The sequence below is a fragment of the Ambystoma mexicanum genome, chromosome 4q (genome assembly GCF_040938575.1).
Source record: "Ambystoma mexicanum isolate Mex_15411 chromosome 4q, UKY_AmexF1_1, whole genome shotgun sequence".
Classification (NCBI taxonomy): Eukaryota; Metazoa; Chordata; class Amphibia; order Caudata; family Ambystomatidae; genus Ambystoma; species Ambystoma mexicanum.
The window spans coordinates 661,665,140-661,690,111 of NC_090928.1; the positions used below are offsets into that span (position 1 = coordinate 661,665,140).

At 46.0% G+C, this 24,972-nt stretch overlaps 1 protein-coding gene across 3 annotated transcripts in view; it reads left to right on the forward strand.

Moving 5' to 3' along the window:
- The window catches only part of EML6 (EMAP like 6), a 3,038,586-nt gene that overhangs the window by 170,960 nt on the left and 2,842,654 nt on the right, over window positions 1–24,972 (forward strand). For all 3 annotated transcript variants that reach the window (XM_069608236.1, XM_069608238.1, XM_069608237.1), the window contains exon 2: window positions 14,422–14,581. In XM_069608236.1, coding sequence (XP_069464337.1) covers window positions 14,422–14,581 — 160 coding nt within the window. The remainder of the gene's footprint in view (window positions 1–14,421; window positions 14,582–24,972) is intronic.

A 24,972-nucleotide genomic window follows, 5' to 3' on the forward strand; every position in this document is an offset into this window, starting at 1 on the left:
TTCGCGCTCCAGGTCTCGGAGTGGGTCCCATTACTCCTTGAGATCGAAGCACTCGAAGAGGATATGTCGAAGATCCCCTTCTCCGTCTTCCTCTTCCTCTGTTTCGCCAAAGAGAATCCCTTGCCCCACGAAACATAGTTCCCGGGCTGAATGGGAGGAATTCCGCAAAAATATGATGAGCGTCTTCGAGAAAGCGGCCTCGACCCCCTCGAAGACTGCCGAGAGCGATGCTCTGGTCGAAAGACCCGAAGGTCAAAAACGCCGCGAGTCGCAGTACCCGGCGAAGGAAACCACTCGAGCGCGTCTCGAACCCTCGAGTAGGACTAGGACCTCCAAACCTTCCTCGAAGGTTCTGTCGACGCCGTCGACTAAGGTTCCGTCGACGCCGAAGTTGGTGTCTTCGACGCCGTTGTCGAAGGGACCTTCGACACACAGGTTTGTCGACTCGATGCCAGCTTCGACACCGGCGTCGACGCCAAGAAAAGTCATGGCTACGACACACCCAGTGACTATCCCCAGGTCCTCGATGACGATGGCTTCGAGATTGTCGAGCAGAATCCCAATTCTGTTGAGGTCATCGAGGCATCCGCCTTTGTTTTTGACGCCACGCTCGAAGCCTTCGACGACATCGACGTTTTCGAGGCCGATTATGACAAGTTCGGCACCCTCTGCCTTGGAAATGGGGTTTACACCCTTTGAGTTCAGAACAATTGAGAACGATGTCCTCAATTATGGAAGAGGGTGATTTGTCTGAACAGGAAGATGCATTTGAGTTGCAGGGACCTTTTACCCCAATTAGAGAGCAATTTTCCTCTGAAGAACGCAGGTTAAAGGATCTTCATGATTCCTTACATGAGGCAAGTGGGTTAGACACTTCCCCTGAGGTGGAGTTTGCTAGGCCATACCCGGGGGAGCATGCTGAAACCCCCTATAGAGCCTTAATGGCCAGGATCACAGAATTTATGGGGTGGTCAACACCTTCACAATCTTTCCAACAAGCTGACCTCACGGATATTCTTGACAAAGGCCCACAGGAGGATCCTGTGGTGCCTTTTCATAAAGCTCTTCAGAGGAAGATTATGACGAACTGGGAAACCCCAGATGTCGTCCCGGCAGTAAATAAAAAACTGTCTACAAAATACAGGGTATCCTCTACAGACCCGGAGTTTTTGTCAAAACACCCATCCCCAGAAAGTCTGGTGGTACAGGCAGCATCTTCTACCGATGTCAAGACGGCTTATCCTACCGTCCCACAGGACAGGGACGATAGAAAATATGATGCTATGGCAAAGAAAGTTTTTTCGGCATGTAGCATGGCGTTAAAATCTGTTAATGCTACTTGCACCCTTGCTAGATTCAGCCATACACTTTGGGAGTGTGCTTCTACAGCGGCTGACTGCATCCCGGAGGGAGAAGAAAGGGATGCGTTCCTGAATATCATACAGGACGGTAAAGACGCTATGTGCGAATCCCTCCAGACGGGCATTGATTCGGCTGATAGTATCAGCAGAGCAATGGCGACAAGTACAACAACCAGGAGATTCGCTTGGTTGAGAAAGTCTGGTTTTGCCCCAGATGTGCAAGCCAGGCTCTTGAACATGCCATTCGATGGCTCTTCTTTGTTCGGGAAAAAGGCGGATGACAGTTTAGAGAAATTGCAAACTTCAAAAGCAGCAGCAAAATCCCTAGGCGCTGCAATCCGTCAGACACCTTTTCGTCCCACAGGAACCTCTGCGAGGGGCAAGTCCTTTCGCTTCTACTCCGCATTCGGAAGAGGTAGAGGACGACCGGCTTAAAGGGGACAAAGAACTACCCGAGGTGGGCGGGGTAGATATTCAAAAGCCGCAGCAACAGCAGGTGCCTCTTTACCATCGGCATCTGCATCGGCCGCCCCAAAACCACTCTGAGGACTTCCCTCACAGGACACCTGTAGGAGGCAGGTTGACTCAACATCTGGCGGTATGGCAGGCTATCGCGTCAGATGCTTGGGCATTGGAAACAGTTGCCCAAAGTTACTGCCTGCCTTTCCTACGCATACCTCAGAGTCATCCACCGGGGATCAGCTCTCAGAAAGCTCCAGATCCGCTCCTCTTGCAGGAAATTTTGGACCTGCTAGAGAAAGGTGCCATGGAACCGGTACCTGTAGCGGAGAGGAACAAGGGCTGGTACTCCCCTTACTTTCTCATTCCAAAGAAAGACGGAGGACTGAGACCCATCTTGGACTTCCGAGAATTGAACAAATTCCTCAGGAAAGACAAATTCAAGATGGTCACTCTTTCTCAGATCCTCCAGGCCCTTCAGTTCCAGGACTGGTTGGTATCTCTGGACCTTCAGGACGCTTATTTCCATGTGCCTATCCATCTCAAACACAGGAAATACCTGAGGTTCGCAATTGGCAACTCTCACTATCAATTTCGAGTGCTGCCATTTGGGCTGACCTCCGCCCCGAGGGTCTTCACCAAGTTAATGTCGGTAGTGGCGGCAAGTCTAAGGAGGGAAGGGATTCACGTCTACCCCTACCTGGACGATTGGTTGATCAGGGCTGTTTCTTCGGAACAAGCTCAGATCCAGCTAAATCACGTGTGCCACTCCCTTCACAAACTGGGCTTCTCCCTCAATTTAAAGAAGTCACAAATGATACCATCGCAGAGACTCCAGTTCATAGGAGCGATCCTGGACACTTCCCTGGGAAAAGCCTCGCCACCAGAGGTGAGGGCTCAAGGTATTCTACAGATGGTTACCAAGTTCCAAGATGCCCAACGTCTCCCAGCCTTTGACTTTTTGAGGTTGCTAGGCCTCATGGCATCCTGCATTTTCCTAGCGCCAGAGGCTCGCCTGAGAATGAGATCCCTCCAGTGGGCACTGAGGACTCAGTGGTCACAATTCTCAGGGAGAATGACAGATCATCTTCAAGTTCCTGACAGGGTGGCTCGAGACCTTCAGTGGTGGGCCTGTCAGGAGAACATTCTGAAAGGAGAACTTTTTTGGCAACCCTGGCCGGAGATAACAGTAGTAACGGATGCCTCACTCACGGGTTGGGGAGCCCACGCCAACGACTTGACCATCAGCAGTCGTTGGTCTCCATCTGGAGTCCAGACTACATATCAACCTGTTAGAGCTGAGAGCCATCAGACTTGCGCTGAAGGCGTTCCTGCCAGCTGTAAAAGGGATAAACGTCCTGATAATGACGGACAACACGGTGTCCATGCATTACCTCAACAAAAGAGGAGGCGTAGGATCACTACCCCTGTGCAGAGAGGCGATGCAGCTCTGGTTTTGGGCAATCCAAGAAGGAATCTCTCTATCGGCAGTTCACCTAGCCGGAGAGAAGAACTTGACAGCGGACGCTCTGACCAGGCAGAGCACAGTCTCCCACGAGTGGAGCTAGCTCAGGAAGTCCTTCAAGAGATCTTTGCCCTTTGGGGAACCCCTCAGGTGGATCTGTTCGCCACCAGCCTCAACAGGAAATGCGATCTGTTCTGCTCAAGGGAATTTCCCCCGAGAGGAGCTCTGGGAGACGCGTTCATAGTGGACTGGGAGTTTCCGCTTCTGTACGCGTTCCCACCGGTCCCTGTCATTCCTCAAATGATCAGGTTGAGAAGATTCCGGAGAACCATGATCCTAATTGCCCCGGATTGGGCCAGGAGAACGTGGTACCCAGACCTTCTAGACTTGTCCATCTGTCCTCCAATTCGACTTCCACTCAGAGAGAACCTACTCTCACAGAATGGAGGTCAGGTTCTCCATCCACACATCAAAACCCTCAACCTTCACGCTTGGCTTCTGAAAGGCTGAGGTACAAGGATTGGGACCTCCCTGATGATGTTATGGAGGTGTTGCTTTCGGCAAGGAGGCCAGCAACAAAGTCTTTATACCGCTGCCGTTGGAACAGATTTTGCAGCTGGTGTAGAGAACAGAATATCGACCCTTTTTCATGTGGTACACCAATGGTTTTGTCCTTCCTACTATATTTGGCGAATTCAGGCCTTCAAGTGGGCACCATTAAGGGCCATCTCGCAGCGCTATCCATCTTTAAGCGCACTGCGGAAGAACCATCCTATTTCAAGTTACCCTTGGTAATACAGTTTCTAAAGGGGTTAACCAATGTTTATCCCCCAAGACCATTCCAAGTTCCCCTATGGGATCTAAACTTAGTCCTAACTTTCCTGATGGGCACACCTTTCGAACCACTCCATTCTTGTTTGTTAAGATTCCTTACCCTTAAAACTGTTTTATTAATAGCACTTACATCTGCTAGAAGGGTGAGCAAATTACAAGCTCTTTCTTGTAAACCCCCTCACACAATCTTTCACAAAGACAAAGTTGTCCTGCAAGTGAAGCCTAATTTCCTCCCAAAGGTGGTTTCTGAATTCCATATCACTCAGAAGATTACCCTACCATCTTTCTATCCTCCTCCGCATCCGGGGAAAGAGGAAGAGAGGTTACACAGGCTAGACCCTAGAAGGGCTTTAAGTTTTTATATCGGTAGACTAGCCAGGATAAGACAGGCAGACCAGCTGTTTGTAGGTTACACAGGTCACAAGCTTGGGTTACCAATAACTAAGCAGACCATTTCCAGATGGATCATTCTAGCCATTCTGGAATGTTATAAACTGGCAGGGAAAGAGCCCCCTCAAAACCTTAGGGCTCATTCGACCAGAGGTATTGCAGCTTCATCGGCCCTCAAAAGAGGTGTGCCGGTTAAAGACATCTGTGCGGCCGTTACATGGTCGTCTGTCCATACCTTTACACGATTTTACAACTTGGATTCCTCCTCCAGTCAAGAGACTAGGTTTGGAAGGGCTGTACTGCATTCTATTCATCAATAGAAGACAGCGTGAAGTCAGTACTCCCTCCTCCAATAATAGAATACTGCTATGGGAGCCTATCTAAGATGAGGAATACGTCGGAGGACACAATCCCTTCGAAGAACAAGTTACTTCTTACCTTGTAAAGTTCTTTCGACAGGATGTTCCTCTGACGTATTCCTCATCGACCCTCCCATCCATCCCTGCAGTTCTACTTCCCTTGTTGTTGCAGCTTACGCTCCTTCAGGGCGATTAGTTTAGTCCAGAAAGAATTCTTGTGGGCTACAAAACGGAACTGAGCAACGGACGCTACGCGTGGCCTTTATAGGCAGGATGACGTCGACGTCGATACGGCGGCTGTCGAGGGACATAGACTCGGAGGACGTCGACGCGCAGCGCCCTCTAGAGAGAAAAAATGTTCCGAGGCCAGCAGAGCTGGAAGGAGATATCTAAGATGAGGAATACGTCAGAGGAACATCCTGTCGAAAGAACGTTACAACGTAAGAAGTAACTTGTTCATCTGCAATAGTCAAAAAACCAATATGACCATCACCTCGAATTTCATCTAGTTTTGAAGGACTGAAAGAGTCCTACATTCTAGACTCATTGGCTTTTAGTTAAAAAGAAATTAGCGACGCGATCACAGAGAGCCTGTGAACCACTTTATATAGATCCTCATGAGTTGTAGTAAGTTCTCGAAAAAATCTAAAAAAGCTCACCAGAGTTGGAAAAAGTGAGGTTCTTTTTCAGAAATAGTATGCATTAATTTTATATTTGTTCATTTGTTATAAAAAAATAAAATGTTTGCACATATGCATATTATGTGCTTTGGGGTGGATAGTGAAGTTTGATTAAGTGGAGTATGTGTGCTCATTGGTATAAGAGTGAGGTTGAAACCAGATGGCCTGGTGAAAGTGTTTGTGTCGGGGTGCATGCAGTTTTATTGGCATGCAACGCCAGTTTTTTGCATGTGCACTGGGTAGAGGTCTCGTCATCGGTTCACAGCCTGCATTTTTAGTCCTGTTCCTGGGCACAAATCCTACTGATGAGATCTTGGAAAAGCTCAGCTAATTCCTTGTGTTTAGTGAAATGGATTGTAATTATTGAGATTGTGGAAACTGGCTTCACTGGTGTGCAATAATAGGTTATGGCTAAAACGTGACTTTAATATATGCACGCAACTTTTAAGTGCCCATTATTGAGCAGGATGTCAGAGTAAATTAGGTTGCTTCAGGATACATGACAAATCTATGAAGATTAGTCACGGTCTGGAAGGGTGCCAAGCACTTACTTGAAGTGTGTGTGTGTATGCACAATTGGGCTAATTGACTACACACAGTCATTTAAATCCTGAAAATGAGAAGTAGGCTGACCTGCTTCCATTTCAAATAGAGTAAATGCATTTTTAGAGTGAAGAAGGTAATTTATCCTCACACAAACTCCTGCGCCACACAATTGTACTTGACATGAAATTTCAATTTATTTAACGAGTATCCACATTATTTCAATGTCTTGGCCCTCTACGATAACCCATGTTTCGACACTGCATGTGTCTTTTTAAAATTGGGGCCAATTTAGTGCTACTACGGAATAGCATACGTGCTTGGTGTCAATGGCAGTAGTCATATGGGATAAATCCCTTCTGCAAAGAAATAACTTCATTTAGGCACTCATTTAAATGCGTAGTATATCAGTCACGTGGGGTCTCAGGACCGAAGTATCTCGAAGCTTGGTTCGATGGTAACATTGTGGATTTACTGCCTTTCACCTCTACTACATTACCCAGAGTACTTGCACCATTACATTCTGCATATTGTGTTCCTTCCACAGTTGCAGGTTTTTGTCAGTGTTATTGCATATTGGTGTAGTTTATTAAAGTGTACATATATAACTTTATAGATGTTTATGTTGCCACTGTCTTCACATTCACACTCCGATGAGTAAAACCTGCCCTCTCCTCAGGTTACCACAAAAAGCGAAGGAGGTATATTTCTTGACTGTGCCTCTTTCACCTTTATGATTGCTACAAACCAACAGTGATGGCAAAGCGAGGACTGAGTAGGTGATTTGGCCACTACTCATCCTTGGGCTCCTGCATAGGAGTAGTTATTTCATTACTAGATATCAGATACTGACCCTGTCAGAATCGAGGAGGATGAAGGGGCCACCCATGCCTCTTGGAGCATCCTGGTGGCCAAAAAATGGGTAACCAAAGAAAGAGGGGTGCACTGTGCTAACTGAGCAAACTAGACCTGGGTAGTTTGATGCAACCTGCTTAGCCATGGGATAGAGTACAGCCTAAAAAGAGAAGAGCACAATTGGGGAGCCAGCAGACGCAACCTATAGCCAGAGTGAAGAGGGAACAAAGGAGGGCGAGTGAGAACAAGCCAGCAGAGGCCAAAGAGTAAAGCTGCACATCATGATCTGCGGGGAAACTTCTGGGCCTGCCGTTCGACTAAGTGCATGCTCCTTTCTCCCTCTTAGTCACTTTTCCTTAAGTATGCATTCTTGTTCTCTCTGTTCAGACTTTGCAGGGATTGTGTCAGTCTCTCACCATTCCTTTTCTATCCCGCATGCCCTCATCCCCCTGCCCCCATGTAATTCTTTATGGAGCTCTTAGAAGTGGCTTCCTGGTTGCAAGCATGGGCGTAGTGGGGGGATCTAATGTCCATTTATCTCCCCCAGAATGTTTGGTGTGTTGTGCAGGGATCTGTTTTTGAAGTAGGGGGGTGGGGGGGCTGCTTACTATGTAAGCCGTCCTCTTCCCCCCCCGTCCCCCAAAGCATGGGGGCAATACCCTGGGGGCAGATGGATGATCATCTGCCCCCAGGGAAGGGGGGGGCAAACAAAAAAAAGATTTATTTTTAAAATGTAGTTTGGGTGGGGTGGGTGTGACCACTAGCCACCAGGGATTTTTGCAAGGGGGTGGCCCTCTTTCACCCCCCACCGTAAGTGGATGGGGGCAACTTATATAGCCCTCCTTGGGAAGGAAGGTACATGAGAGGCCCTCCATCCATTTGGGGTGGGAGGAGAGGCCACTGCAAATATTGGCAGAGCCACCCCTCCCAAGCCTGGGGCAGTACGTTTTGACCCAACCCTGGGTGCAGATGGCCACACACATGTGCCCATCTGCCCCTAGTGAAGGGCAAAACAAAAATATATATATTATAACTTGTTCTGGGTGGACCACCAGGATTTTTTGTGTTTGAAAGGGGGACGCCCCCCCCCTCCCTAAGTGGATGAGGGGGCACCTTATGTAGCCCTCCCCGGTGGCAGATTTCTGCCCCTAAGAAGGGGTACATGAGATGCCCCCATCCATTTGGGAGGAGGGGAGAGGCCACTGCAAATATTGGCAGCCACCCCACCCCCCCCAAGCCTGGGGCAGTACATTTTGCCACCCCTCTGGTGGCAGATGGTCACAGACATGTGCCATCTGCCCCTAGGGAAGGGCAAAACAAAAATATGTATATATTATAACCTGTTTTGGGTGGGGGGCCAATAGACCACCAGGATTCTTTGTGTTTGAAAGGGGGGGTGGACCTCTCCCCCCCACCCTAAGTGGATGGGGGCACCTTATGTAGCCTTCCCTGGGGGAAGATTTCTGCCCCTAGTAAGGGGTACATGAGATGCCCCCATCCATTTGGGGTGGGGGGAGGCCACTGCAAATATTGGCAGAGCCACCCCCCAAGCCTGGGGCAGTACATTTTGCGTCCCCTATCCCCCATCCCCCCACAGGATTTTGGGTAAAACATTATGGAGCGACTCGTGCAAGTCAGACCTCTGTGGATTCCCACTGGTGTCTTCTTTTCCGAAATGCATGGGGTTCCCTGTTTTCCTTCGTGGCTTCGACACCCTAGGCCCAAATCTGTAGGTTGTCCACGTGCGCAAAATTCCTGAAAATCTGCTGTGCGGAACGACTTGGGGTTACCAGTGTTTTAGGCTTTTCCCTTTGCACCCAGGTAGGTGCACCCACACATGTGAGGTACCGTTTTCATCGGGAAACCTGTGGGAACGCGGGAAGGTAGGCCATGTGTTGTTGGCTGCGTGTTTCAGTGGGTGGCAGAAGTGAAATGTGCAGAAATTGTGTGGTTTTTTTTTTTTGTTTGTTTGTAATTTTCTCGATTTTTACCCCCCAAACTATGGAATCTTTCCCTACATAGTTGTTGCCTGACCTGTGCAAATCGCCCCTTCTTAAACTTGGAATATTGTCTACTTTTCAGAAATGTATGCCTTTCTGGCTTCCCATTCATCTTTCCTACCCTTTTCTTCCATTCCGTCCACACATGTCCTATTGGACAAAAAACACCAAAATCACCTACCTCTCACAAAACGGCTGATTAGCATATCAAAATGTTATTTTGGTTTCCACTCAATCTGTTCTTGAAAGCCTGGAAATTGGCGAATCCAGCACAGCAAACCATTTGTTCCTGGCGCTTACAAGGAAAACGCCACAGGCTTCTTTGTACAACATTTAATTGGCATTTTCTGAAAAAACCCCAAATGTTCTCCTTTTTGGTTATTTTCTCTCACCCCCCTACAGCAAACTAGGATTCCTGGGTGGCGTTACGACCGCCTACATGTGGGAAAAAAGGGGCCAACTTTGGCCGAGATATCTCATGTAACAAAAAAGTTACAAGGGATTGAATGGCGACATACCGAAATCACCAAAAAAGGCCTTGGCACTGGGGGGAAATACCCATGGCAGTTAAGGGGTTAAGACGATAAAGCCCCAGAGGAGACATAATTTGTAAGGTAGCTCAGTTAATTCTCTAAATGCATATTGTGCACGGGAATATGTAACACCTGTGTTCAGCACCTGGCTTAATCTTCCGGTGGGATAATAGGCAGAGTGAATGCATTCAGCTTCCAATGAAACACAGCATTTTCCAGGTCAATTGGTTCAGAAAAAGTGGTGGAAAACACTATTACTGTTGCTTTTTCTAATTGGCCAGATTTTCGTGCATCTTCCGGGTGGAGTTGGGGAGCTGAGTGGACACACCAGGACCCCCTGTATTTCCCGCTCAACCAGACAAATTCGGCCTTACTGCCAGCATGGATTCTCATGCTGGAAATAAGGAAAGAGATTTCTCTGGGATCTGCTTGGAAATTAAACCTGGTAAAAGCGGGCAGAGTCCAGAGGAAGTAATTGTCAATTCCGCCAGCAATCGCTAATTGCGTGAGGTATTTACACTCTTCCAAAGTGGAAAAGCAGTGTGATTTCACCTGCCTTTTACGCTAAAATCTTCCATTTTGTGGCGGAAAAGTAAAAATGTGCACCAATGGAAGTGGTCCACACCATGCAGTTTACTTTGCGCCTTGATGCTTGGGGGTTTTGCGTGATGCTACACATGTAATAAATAAATACCTTTAACATGACCCCAGATAAATGGCAATTCATGATCAGAATGAGTGAGCATGGTATGTCGCTGGTAAGAGGGTGTCCTGTGCTTGAGTGCGTTGGCAAATGCCCTTAATTGCCATCTCGGGTTAAGCAGGTGCTGAAACCCATCATTGTGGATTGCGCAATAAGTCGACAGAGTTATTTCAAATGGCCAATTTCGCTCTGTGGGTGACATTGTCAAAGTGGGAGAATGTTGCCCAGCATGTGCCACTTTCTCTGCAGAGTGGATTGTGCCCACCCGGAGGAAGAAGTGTGAAAACCCCACAAGGGCACTGTGCCCTGCTCTTTCTGTGTGTGTCTTCCCCACAGGGTGATAGATGACTACTCAGACATGGGTAAGTCTCAGGTGGTAATCCTGTACTCTAGTCGATGTGGCAAAGGATTCCAGACTTCTGAGGCTGATAACATTGGTAGCATTGAGTTACATGCCATCTGACGGGTATGTGTGATAAACTTGCAAGCAGAGCTGTTAGTGGACTAAAGCAGGAGGCAATGTCTGCCCACCCTCAAAGGGTACTTGCAACCAAAAGTAATAGGCCCCTGCCCCTATCATGGGTGCAGGGACCAGGCTCCAAAACAGGGCAAGAATGCCCTCCAATCATCCATGCCCATGAGTAGGGTACCCCTTATGCTCCAGGAACCCTGTTGAGCAACCTCTGTGCTTTCCAGGTGATACTAACGTTATTTAAAGCCAGAAGTCTAAAATGCAATCACTTCATTGCAGCTGGAAATTAGCTCCTGGCATGATCAAAATGTCTAAACCAAGTGCGACATCATCCCCTTCCTTTATAAGCAATATGTGTGCTCTCGCGTTTCTTCATTCACTGAATTACTGTTAGAAACAAAGGCAAGAATTGTGTGTCTTGTGTAGGCATTAGGAAGGCACTTGCCAGCCTCTGGCATAATATGCCCATGTTCTTCCAATATTTGCTAGCTGTTGCCCTCTTATGGCCAGGTAGAACCTGTCATGGTGCATGATCCCACACCCTTGAATCTGGTGAGAGCACCCTTGACACTGGCATCCTTAAGGGCTTATCAAGCCCCTAAGAAGTACCCTAGAATCTCCTGGACTCCGTCCTGGCGCCACTGGCTCATGGAACTATATTCTCAGCTTAGTGAGGCTGAGCCTTCCTGTACCGGGTGTGGCTGTGGGACTACTTTACCTGAAGTGGCAGGATACGGTTAAGGGACTATTTGCCTGGAACTACTTGCAAGGCTATTTACCCCGCACCCTGCAAACAGAACACGCTTTGCGTTATTCTGCACTGCTGCAGCGTAACGCTCACCGTGTCTGCTGAGCTCTTCTTCAGCCACGCCCGTCCAGAGTTTTCTATCCACCGGCACCTGTGAATGGAAAAGAGAAGAAAAAAGCGACGAAGGCCTTACCTGTAATCGAACATTCCGGCCCTGCCTTCCGCTTATTCCCGGACCGCTGCATCTGCAGAGAAGAAGCAGAAAAGAAGGTACCGCACGAGCATCCATCCTCACCTGGACCGGCATCTTCCAGGAACGTAATTGAGCGGTCCTTCCATCATCATCCTGGAATCGCACCGCACCTGCTGAATAGAAAAGACACAGCGGGTTAGTCACGCACAGCAAGAAAGGCTATTCGAACATTCGTCGCGCCTTGCATAGCGCTATACTCACCTGCAAGAAACCTGCTTAACATTGCAAGGAGAGTCAATCCGTCCTCCGGAAATCGCTTGACAATACCCCTTAAAGAAAAGAACAAACGCTAATTAGAAAACTTGGGCGACAGACTTTTAGCATCTATTCCAAGAAGGCATTGGTATGGACACTTACCTGCTTACTCAGGTTATTACAAATCAGCAGCAACACCTATCGGATCAGTGAAGTAACTTGATCTTGGGGAAAGACTGTACATACCGCGCCCCTGCCAAAATAGTGCGGGACGGAGAGCCCACCTTTTTAAAAACCCAAGGTGAGCCAGAAGAAAAGGAAATCGGAAAAGTGGTGAAGCCAATCCGGCTCCATTCAGTTGGCTAATATCTTGTTTCGACGTTGCAGGCAAACGCCTTCCGAGGTGAGATCGAAGGGAAGGCGCGGGCAAGCACCATCTTATAAGCACTGCAACACCAGTGAAGACAGCAGCCTTCAGCCACGAGCTACGCCCCTGTGGAGACCAGGTGAGCGTTACAGAACCATCATGGCAGTGACTGGCAAATGCTTTTCCCCTGCAGACAAAAAAGCGGAAATAAGAGGCCAATTCAAGACACAGAACCAATAGAAGTTAAGACAGACTGCTCAAGCAAGGAGGTATGTATTAAGCAAGCAAGCAGTGAGACAAGGGAGAGGCAAATAAAGGCCAGAGGGGCTCTTTGAATAATGTAACAGAGCAGAGGATCCATGCTCTGCCATCCTAGTAACATATGAGAGAATCAAATAGATCAGGCTTTGCAGCAATTGTTAAACGAGAAAGGAACAGAGTCCAGATCTGCATTCAGAACAACCAAGGCAAAGAAAGGCTAGGCTCTGAAGCCAGCATGAGATGGAATAAGAGGGACCAGACTTATCGTGAGAGGCTGGCCCGGCGCTCGCATAGCGGGCTGCCCCTCTGGCCACGCCCTGGGTCCACATACACCCCACCTACTAGGCATCCCCCGGGTCCGACCCATCCGGCCGCCAACCTGGGGAGTGCTTATAAGGGGGTGGTCTTGCGATCGCTCATCCTCCTTGTTTGCTGTGAAGCCCCGCCCCCCCCCCCCCTGCCCACCCCGGAGGACAGGCAAAGCAGCAACATCACACACCTGGTCCCTCTTCTCCCATAACAGGGCTTACTCAGAGGTACAAACAAGATTTCCTTTTTCTTTGAAACCCCCATCTTTCCATTCCAAGATACACACGTCTCCTTGCCCCACACAAAAAAAGTAGCAACTTGCAGTTGGTAGAAAAGGCTTCAACTACTTTCTTTGGCAGGAGTCCACTTGCAGATGATCTGCCTCTTAACGCGCTGGCATCCTAGCTGTGGCCCACTGGAAGTAATTGTTATTTCCTCTTTCTTACCATGAGCTCGTAGTCCGATGAAAAATCCAGAAATGCAACATACAAAGACATGTTCTTTGCTGCTGCATCCTTTAATTTTCTTCTGTTTTCTTTTCTTTTCTCTTGTTTTATACAGTGATATTTGTAATTTAATACGTACTGCTATTTTAATTCTAATTTTGTCTAGTAATTTGACTAAAACACAATAAATAAATACATAAGGCAAAGTCCCCAAGATGTGCCCTGTCCCCCCCCAGATTTGATGTGTCTCCTACGCCCCTGGTTGCAATGATTGCTATATAAACGAATAAATAAAAGAAATCTTATGTTACTTTCTAATATGTTACGTTTGCTGCATCCTGTAAATAACCCTGCATGGCACCTATTGTAGGGGGCTACAATGAACATGTGGTGCCTAAGCCTCCCCACCAGCTTGTCTAAAACGGCGCCGTCTACCCACCATCGATCGATCCACAGGCACACAATGAATGCTCCCTTCTGGGTACATATAGCCCAGGTGCCCTTATCACAAATCACCTTGAAACATGGCAGCAAACAGAACCCTATAGTCCTGATCCGCATGCATCAACACAACAGCAAATCAATCTTGCACTGGTAACTCTATTCCTGCCACCCAAACCCCCTGTCTTGTGCGTTCCAGAATGGCAAGTGGCCACGCAAACGGCGGAAGCATGAGACATTAGATTAACCCCATCAAATAACTGCAGAACTTTTTTCAGGATGGATTTAAATGTACTTTCCTAATGATCCTTTGTAGGTCAGTCATTTTACGTTACGTTTTTAGATCCCTTTCGTGAAAGTGCACAGCATCCGTTGTGGTAACAGCGCCCAGACATAATAAAGGGTATTGGTGCGCTATACCAGTGTCACAAAAGAACGACTCAGTTAATTCTTAACATGTCTTTTCGGTCTCCGGTTGTTTTTACGAAGTGAATTACTTCGTTGTAATTTACTTTGTGTATATCGCATCGAATTTTTGTAGGTATAAAATCAAAGTAAAATTCCGAGTAATGTACACAAAGTAAATCACAACAGTCATTTGTTTGGTTGAAATGACACATAACCGTCTGTGCGTACAGAAAATATGCATAATGTTTGGTTAGGACAGAAGTAGGCTGGATGCATAATTGCTATTGGTTTTACTCACTATTGTACGTGTAACTTCTGCTTCTCATTTATTTCTTCCAGCCTTGCTTTGCACCCTGATAAGACCCTTGTGGCAACAGGGCAGGTGGGGAAGGACCCCTATATCTGCATTTGGGATTCCTACAGCGTGCAGACGGTTTCCATTCTCAAAGATGTGCACACGCATGGAGTGGCCTGTCTGGCTTTTGATTTAGATGGACAGGTACAGATGTTGTCATTATTTACACCATTTTAATTTGACATCTAATGTGCTGGCAAATTAAACATCTGCTCAAGTTACGCAGTGTCTATGTATGTGTATGGACCACCCGACCGTTTTTGGTGTGGCTGAAATAGTTTGTTTAGTTGGTAATGAGATTATACTTTCTTTTTTATTTCAAGCACTTCGTAATAATAGATCGAATCTGAAAAATAGGACAAAAAAAGTGAAAAGTATGCATCGCAGTAAACCAATAAATAGAAATACGGTAGCCAGAAGCAGATAAGTTGAAAGTTTGTTGAAGGGAAGGCTATAGGATTGTCTTTCAAAGGGATGGACAAAAGGAAAGGTTGGCACAGGTCCACAGTGTGGTGGTATCCACAAAGTGCTTTATCCACCCCATGCCGTGTACGAGAGTGAGGGAATGAATGAAGCTACCATTTACAATATATATCACATTTATTTCAAGATGGAAAATGGTGCTCATGCTGCCCAGCAGCATCTTTAGAGCTTGGCCACCGCCAACGGTGAAAAAGGGAGCAAGAAAGAGTGATGGCAGTCTGCATATCTATTGCGGTTTCTAGGTAGTATCCAGCCTGAATGCTTGGTAGATGAAATGCATCGGAAACAGTTGAGGTCTAGGGTTAGGAATATACGAACAAGTAGGTTGACTTGGGAGACAAAAATATCTGATATTAAGAAGGAGAAACTAAGTTATGGAAACTGGCTCAAGGCCCACATTTATTTATTGGCACAGAGGGACGAAGAATACATGCCGAGAGTTGTGTTGGAACGCAATGGGAAGACTTTTTGGGCCCTCCTGCAGAGTAACGCAGCGTTTAGCATGGAATCATTGCAAATCCAATCTCTGAGCAATGCTGGGCCAAGCATTTTAGTGAATTATACAGTAAACCTGGTGCGGCTTCTACTAATCATGTTTTCGAGGGCACCTGGTGTATAAATATTAGACTGGAACAAATTCAGCAATCATCACTTCGTCCTCTGGTTCACGTGCCAAAGGGCCAAACAGCCTATGTAATGGAGTCCTGAAAACAGAATCTGGAACCTGTGCACTTATATTGTTCTTGCTTTTTGATGGCATTTTAATGGGAAAAAGACTGGCATTAACTTGGAAAACCTCCCTGATTGTCCAAGTGTATAAGCGTGACCGCCAAAGTCCGTTGCGCTAGCGCTCAATTGCTATCCTGGATGCAGACAGCAAAGTGTATCTTGAAAGAAGCGGAGGAGTTGATCACGGAAACTAATAGGCTGTCTACATTTCAGACAGGGTTCAGGAGAAGAATTAGGACAGATGCTAATGTTAATGTGAAAGGATATTTGTACCGCGCACTATTGTGACCTTGTGGTCAACACACGGCTTGAGAAGGCATGTATCAAGAGGCCAGAACGTGGCCTATGTGGACCTCAGCTTAGCGTTCGATCACAGTGGATCGATCGAGATTATGGGCTAAGCTGAGGAATTGGAAATTCCCAGAGCATCTCCTTGATATTTGAATTCAAATTCACGCTGGAGCAGTCTCAGGCTTAACATGCTAGAAACAGTATCTGAGCCGATTTGTACCATGAAAGGACTTCGGCGGGGGTTTTCTTTGGCCCCCTGCCTGTTCAATATGTTCTATTCGGATTTGGGGGGGGTATTTGGAGCCTACCTCCTTTGTGGTGCCGCAGTTTTGTAGATAACAATGTTTCTGGCTTGGTTATGCAGACGATATCCTATTAATAGATAGGACTCAAATTGGTCTGCAACGGCTTCTAGGGGCCATTTATGGCTTATATAGTAGTGAATAGCTTAAAAGCAAACTCCAGTAAAACATATTGATTATGCTTTAACGGAGGCAGGAACAAGAGGGCTAATTTATCTTGGATATTAGATAGCAAATCACTGGTTGTAGAGCAGGCAGTAAAATACCTGGGCTACATCCTCACTGGAGTATCCCAAAGGATGGGGCTAGGAAACACTGTGAGGATGAAAGGATTGCAATTGGCAGGCTAGGTGACTTGTATATACAGAAAATACGGCAGCTTCACACTCAGCCTGCTTGCATCGGATTATAATTTTGAGGGGGTGCCTGCAATGTTCTATGGGCTGGAGATGAACGGTTTTTCTGTGAATTTACAGTTTTCAAAAATAGAAGGCTCGTTGTGGAGGAAAGTCTTGAATTTGCCTAACTGTGTGCCTACAGTAATAAAGTATGAGCTAGGGCCGGCCTCTGTGCCTTGTACTGTAGCGTGAAAAAAAGTTTAATTGAGATTAAGGAGGCTAAACCAGGCTCTTTATACTACCTACTCAGTTAACAAATGTGACTACAGGCTGTCTAACAATGTTTAAAAGAGAACGTTTTAAGATTTTGGAACACAGCGGTATAACTGACGAGCTTCTTGGCTCCAATCCTGTTCTAGTGAAGAAAAAAAATGTATGACCTACAATGGATTGGCACATGTGATAGAAGAAGCTTGTATAAATTGTACTCTGAAGTTTGGAAAACAAAAAAAGAAAAACCATACCGAGGTACTTGAAGCAGTGTACACGGACGGGCGTGTTATGAGATCTTTTTAAGGATACGTTTTAATCTCCTAGATGCCCGTGAGAAACTGTTCATCAGAGGACAGTGATGTAAATATTAGTAGATTTTGTCAATGGGATACTGAAACTTTCCTGTCTTGTGTTTCTTTGCAGGAAAAAATAGTACAGTTTTTTTATGATTCTGTACATATTATTTGAATGCAACCTCCTTTTGGTATCGCATTTTAACAGGATCACCTACATAGTTGTTACATAAGGTGGTAACCTTTTTAAAGGAATTGAAACTTATTGAGGATTTTTAGATATGTATTGATTGTGTATATAGAAGGTTATATCTAAAGCTGAATGTATTTTGTATGAGCTTCTTTTTTCTCTTATGCAAGAAATATTATGGAATTCATTGTTTTAGACCGATTATTGTCTGACGTATTTTTACATATGAATTTCGTGTTCAGAATGTATGCGGTTTATAATAAACCAAGTACTAAATCACATTTCAGGCCTTTTGGGATACTTTAGAAAGTCATTTAGAAGGTGTATTTTCAGTCTGTGTTCCACAGGGAATCATTTGTAGTGGCCTGGCTGGAGCATTAGCCAATTTTAGAAGGTGGAGCATGTATGATTACTGCATGATGCACTGATGGGCTTCTCCTAGTGGATAGGACAGGACTACAACCTTAATCCAACGGTCAATCCTCCAAAGGCCACCCCTGCCTCTTCACAGAAGTCTGTGTGTGTTTCTTATGTTTAAGGATGTCTGCCTGTTGTGAGGTGTTAAAAGATGCCCCACTGTGTTCCAGCAAGTCCATGTATCGCTTGCCTCAATCTGTTCTCCATCCGACTAGAGCATCACCTGTGTAGCATCATTTTAAATACAGTATAGAAAAACAATAGCTGCAATTAAAACTGTGACAGGAAGTATAGATAAACAAGCATTGTCAAAGTCAATAGTGTTGGCGTTTATTGCTGTTCTTTGCATTTTGAATTTATTGGCACTAGGGTGTAAGGAGGAGAATGCAAAGTTTCAAATGAGGATCCGATAAGTGGCGTGTGGGTGCAAGAGAATGAGAAGGAAGGTGAATAGCGTAAAGTAGGAAATGATTGAGAGAGGGCGCCATCGATGATAAGGAATTATGAATGAAAGAATTTGAGAGTGAGATGTAAAAAATAAAGCGAGAGTGTGAGGGGAAGGATGAGTGGGTAGAGGGGGGTGGGTTTGTTGAAGAGCGAGTCGGGTGAGGGTAGAGGGAGTGGGGAGATTGGATGGGGTAGGGTGATTGAGGGTAGAGAGTGGCAGTAGAGTTGGTGGAGGGCGGATGGGTGGGGGAAGAGCGGGGGTAGGGTGAGTTGGCATAGAGAGGGTGGGGAAGGTGGGTTGTGATACACAGGGTGGGGTTTGGGCAAGTGTGGGTAGAGATGCAAGGGGTAGGTTGGTGACAGGTCTAGCGGGAGGGAGTAGGGTGAGAGGTTGAGAATATGGCAGATCAGGGTGAGTCCGTGCTTGAGGTTAGTGAGGGTGGGGTGGCAGGGTGATGGTAGTTGGTTGGGGCAAAAAACATGAACAAATGCAGCCTCGGGTGGACTTGTCAAAAGTAGCCCAAGCAAAACCCAACCAGTATAAGTAATGGTGGGGGGGGGGGGTGGGTTGGAAGTGGTAGAAAGGATGGGAGTGGGGTGGATGTGGGTAGAGCGGGTGATGATGGGGGATAGAGTGGGTGTGCAATGGGTAGGTGGGTGTAGAAAGGCAGCCTCAGGAGGACAGCAACAGATCTGCCATCAGAAGTAGCTCACATGTCAGCAAAAACAAACCCAAAAAAAACTGATAGGAAATCATAACACAGCTGGGAAATGGAAATCCAGGCAGCTGACTTGCTTTTTACAAAGTTGTTAATTGGAGCAAATATTGTTGGGGAACTTCCCATTGGGGAGTGCGGCAGAGAAATTTGGAAAAAGATATTTTACTGATTTGGCAGTTTCATGCCATGGTGGTTCCCATTGCTATGCCACCCAGATATTCTCCGTTCAGAATCCCCATTACCTTGCTCTTTTCTGTAACAATAGTTTTGGCTATTTTGTGGCACAAGTGCCACAGAATTTCACCAAAACCAAAAACACTGTGGATGAGAAGGAACTCTGAAGTTCCTCACATGGGATCTGTGGGATTGGCCCATTATGGATATAAAGGTTATTGTAGGGTGGCTCTTAAACGAGCTACTTATCTGAGAAATCATCCACCACGTCTCACTTCTCTTATCCAATAATACCATTTACACCAACCCTGCAGCGTTCTGAAGCAATTTGCAGGCTGTAGAAAAGGGACGCAACAGCTCACCTGAAAGTTTTCAATTTGTACAGAGTATTGCTCTTCCCAATATCTTGAGTTTGGAATTTAAGCATTGTCTCAAATAGGTTTGCATTGAAGAGTAGGTTTGAATTGGGGGATTGCTAGGAGCTTAATAAGGGCACGTTTGAGCTTCCACATGTGGAGGGAGGAGTTCATTACAGATGCAGCCTCCAGTATCTGTTTTTAGGACCTCATGGCAGCAGGGCTTCAAAGGGTAACGAGGAGTGAATGAAGGATTGGGAAACTGTGGATAAAATGATTGACATTTGCAATCAGTGACGGGGAGTTAATGTGTAGTGGAATCATTCTATTCTTTAATTCAACCAAGTCCACCTTTTCTCTACTTGTTTCCCATGCAGTCATTCTAAAATCACACTGAATGTTGATAAAAAAGTTACTGTTTTATTAATGCAAAACTATCAAGACTAGTCAATATTTTTGGCTTGCTATCCTTGACTCAGCTATACATCAGTGTTCTGCAATATGCGGCTCGTCTGATGCACTATAATTTTCATGATCCCTCACCAGTGACTATGCTGGCTAGAGATGATGTTAAAGACTAAAATATCTGCAGAACCAAGGGTTGCAGACTCCGGATTTACATGCGTGTTGTTAAGTGATACGTCAATACATCAGTGTCAAACCAAATTCGTATTTAAATGCATTTAAATATTCTAAATCCTTTTCAGATTATCTTTAAAAAATGATGCCCCAACATGTTTCGGTCCTAACAATCCTGGACTCTTATCAGTGGGTCAACAATCAGGTGTAAAGATGGAAGAGATGCAACCTAGGGAGCGATGGCTTTGAACCTTAATCACTAAATACCTTGGCTGACAAATTCTGTTTAACACTTACACACTAACATAGTATTGCAGTTTACTGTGACCTCCCGAGGCGACAAAGGTCAAATGTGGATTCAATTGTTTCTCCTGTGTGGAAGTACATGTGTGTAACTGAAGGTGGAAGGTCATCCATGTATTTCTCCCAATGCATCTTCCCATGGAGACATTTAAAACGTGATGCGTTGCATGTTGGGCAACTTAGTCTTAATTCCAGAGTGAACTGAGAACCGAGCTATTACCTAACATTCTGCATTCTGGAAAACTGAGTTTTAATTCCCAGAGCGAATTGAGAAAGCATTTAACCAATTTTGAAAATGTAATGAAGGGTCGCTTCTTATGTTGTAATGGTTTTATAGAGGACGCATATCCTCATTAGGATACCTATGCGTTGAAGCAAACATACACCAGCAGAATACACTCGAGAGACAAGGGGTCTCTCATCACTTATTTAATTTGAAGCAAAACATTTTAAACTTATTCTTGACATGGCAGGTATGCATAGATCCCCAAACTTAATGATTCTGGGATAGTCTTTAAATGTCTGGAAGACGCCTACTCTCTGGGAATGTCCCAATTGAAGTAAGAGGCATTACCCTGTCAGATGGAAAAGGAGAAGTGTTGTTGTGCACCATTCCTAAATAGAGAGCCCAAATTTCAGTCTTTCATATGTATCATGGGTCCTCTGATACTATCATATAAAAATCGTAATCCAAAAAGGAGCACACACCGGGCAAGAATGAACTGTTTATTACAGCTGGGCGAGCACAAATCAAATCGAACAGTGGACTAGAACTGATTGATGAGCTGCCGTCTGGGCATACAGAGAGCATTGGTTTTATGCTACGCATACAATGGTCAAGGTATTTGGAAACGGTTGCACCTCAGGATGTTAATATTTTCCAGGTTTCCCAAGAAACCCATTGGCTAAACTACATCATATCGTTAGAACTAAACTTATATTAGTGAAACGTGATTTGAGCAAACAGGTCAACCGTATCCCAACTCATTGCATCCTCATCTGGCACCACATCCCTTTTCACCCCTCCAGGGGCCAGTTTGCAATTAGTAAAATAACGTTTGTGCTGATGGTTGGGAATTTATTATACTGCCATTGGTCGAAACCACTGTGAAAGGAACCAGAGACACCCTGCTTCTGGTGGGAAGAGATAGATACGCAAACATGTGTTCCCACCAGGAATTATTGGCACCTTGTTAGAGTGTTATTTATTTTTAATGAGCTGGGCCGTAGCCTCACGTCTAACAGTGGTGCCATATCTGCTGTGAGAAATTAACAATAGCTCTTACATATACAGAAACCAATGAAACAAACTGATAAAGAAAGTAATATGTAAAAAGATGGAGAATTTATTTAATCATTATTGATGCATCACAGGAAATCATGTAATGTGAGAATTACTCAAAAACAACATATGTACATTTCACAAATACTGAAATATACAATGAAAACAAGAACAGCAAGAAAACAAAGATTAACAATAAAAACGAAAGTCAGAATCCCTGATACCCGGAATCGGATATCTATTACCTGTAAACAATTCCCAGTTGCATATAAACTTAACGTTTGATTGGTCCTCCCAGGAACGCCACTCCGTTAAGCTTACCATTCACATAACTACCTGCCCATAGGCAGTCAGAGCCATGTGAATGGTTCTCTGGCTCAGGTCCACTTCCCCTCTACCCCTGAGTGCCATCATCCTTGGCTTTCCCCCCTGTCATTACATCACCCAGTGTTGTCTTGGATGCTTCGATCTGCCTGTGACGCGCAGCTTGAGCTGCTTCTCCCTCCTCCCCAACCTGTGCTGTGCTGATCATGTGTTCAGAGCTGATGTCCTGGGCGAGGCCCAACCTGGAGGCATCCCTGCTAAGTGTGTTTACCTGGGATTTTTCCCTTTCTTGTAATACTATACAGTAGCTCCCTGGGCCAGAGGCATACACAGTGCATCCCTACCGCCCCATTTCACTGCAAGGCCTTCTTTCATGGTGTGACTGCATTTCGTTTGTGTATCTGTGTTTTTCCCCCCTAGGAGGTGCTCCCTCACCTCTTGCTTACTCCCATAGGTGGTAGGTGCGCCCGCTCTATCTGGCGCTGAATTTGCACCTTTAATACATTCTCCCCTTCGATCGATCTTTCGACAACGCCTTCTCACTCATTTTCTTACCCTTTTCCTTATGCACCCAGACCCATGTGACCCTGTTCATGTGTCATGGGTACAGGTCTGAGTAACGCATCCAAGTCACTTCCGTTCTTAATTCATGGTGGCAGAGGGGGAAGGCAGGCAGGAGCAGTGTGGATGAGAGCCTGGCAAGCTAGAAATACGTAATCATCAATTTCACCCATAGGAATCCCTACACCCATAGGGTAAAATGAGATTTCCTGATTCCACCAACACGGATCCTTTTGTGCCAGTTCAGAACTATGCTGCATGCTCCAGTCTCCGGACGTGGCTGCCTATATAAGCCACGCCCAGAGAACAAACCATGCTTCGTGTGCATTCTGTAAGCTTTAGGCACACGCTTACCTGTTCCGGACTCCAGAGTCTTCAGCCAGCTTTTTCGTGACCCGGCAAGGCACTCCCCTGCTTTGCAAACTCCATGCTCCTGAAAGAAGTAGTTAGATTTGCTGCAGAAGCTCTGCTTATTTGCACTTGCCTCTCCAGTGGCCGCTCGCAGAGAAAACAACTCTCGGAGGCTCCAGCTGATCTCGCTTTGATACGCGGACCTTCGAGCCTCTCCCGCTCCGCCTTTTCTTCAGCTGCTACCGCCATCCGTTTCCACAGCATCTCCCAGAGACCTACAGAAGGGGAAAGCAGAGCAAACAGGTCAGAACCTGAATCCGCATCGTTTGCTACAACTCTGTATAACTTTATATACTGTACCTGAATTATCCACGCGCCCAAACCCAGCGAGGTAACTGGGGGACTACAGTGATACCGCACTTACCTGCATTCGAACCCAGTGAGTCAACTGTGTTCGCCCGCCTTCCCTGCAGCTCAGAGAAACCAGTGGAGTAACTGGCTCCTGGGACACTTGTAAGGCGAACGACCAAACTTTTCGCAAACCAGCCGCATTCGCTGTACAGCAGCCATATCGTTGCAACCCAACAGCAGTGCTTTACACTGCAGTGCAGCAGCGACAGCAAGCAAACTCCGCGCTGAGAGAAGCTACCAGCCATAGGGTTCTGGACCATAGCGCCCGTGAAGATGCAGGACCGAGAGCCCGCCATCCTGAACTAAAAGGTGAGCCACTCAACCACAGCATTCCATCACGCAGGGCACAAGGGGAAGGGGGCTATCAGGGTTTTTCCAGCCTTAACCGCTAAACTATCACTCTCTTAACAGGTAGCCTTCCCATTACCCTGGGTGGAATAGAGAATCAGGATTGGGACCGGCGGACTCAATCGCTCCTGCGGAGACTCAGGTTAGCGTGACATCATGTTCCCTTCCTTTTTATACCCCTCTAGGCATTTTCCAAACACCAGTATATTTTTCCCATTTGGTGAGCATTCGGCCCAAAGTGTTTTGTAGTTTTCAAAGTCTTGTGAGGGCGATTCAAATATTACCTCTACATGATCCTCGCTTTAATTCACACTTGGAGGTTCCTCACATAATACTTTACTAAGCTCAATTTTATTTGTTGTCATTATGTAACATTCTTTTCTTTGCTGAAAGTTACACCGGCGGCTGACCCACCGATTGATACAGATGGTGACGAGCAACACAATGAGCTCAGGGACAGTTATTTTGAACATTGCTGCCAGCCAATCTGGAACTCGGGCAAATAATGAATCGTGTTAGGTGTTTGACGTAGTCTCCTGCGTCTTTTATCAGTCTTTCATGTATGGTTCGTATCTCCTCGACAGCTTCCGTAAGTGTCCCATTGGCAGCGCCATTTTTTGTTTGTTTTATTTATATCGCACTCCTCACCCAAATGTATCTGGGCGCAAGTTTTACATGTTACAATTAAAGTGCAGTTAGTTTCCGTTACAATTGACAAGTACATAGTTTCCATTACAACTAAACAAGTACATACAGATAGAAGTGGCAGACTACGGTAGTACAGTTACTTACAAGTCAACATACTGAAGTAGTGTGATGTACAATGGTGGAGCCAGAAATACAGTAGTCCAAATTACATTGACAGTAGATGCAGTGACTGGTACATAAACATAGAGCAGTAACAGTGCTAAGGTACATTGGAGTCCCTCAAATGAGGATGATCTGTTGCATCAAGCCCTTATTTGTGGGTATTGCTGTGCAACATGTGCCCCCGTACCTGTGGCACATGCCGCCTTCCATAGCAGTCATAAGGTTTAACACAACGATTCTGTAGGGCCATCGGACGCAAAGCTCAGAACTCTTCTTGCACTGCATTCATTCCTTTTTCGGTAGCATTAGCCAATTGGAGTAGCTCATAATGTGTCATTTGAATCAATTTCGCGTTAGCGGCAGTTTGCACCCCGGGAAGCAGGAGTGAGCTGAAAAACATGGACGCCTTGCTAAATAGTCTCAAGTGTGGTGGGATAGTGTCCAAGCTCTGGGCGGATTCTGCTTATATGTAATTGCTTGCTCTCTTCCTCTGTTTTAGCTTCAGTTGTTCTTGTTACGCTCGCATGGTACCCACGGGGGCACCACACGATACT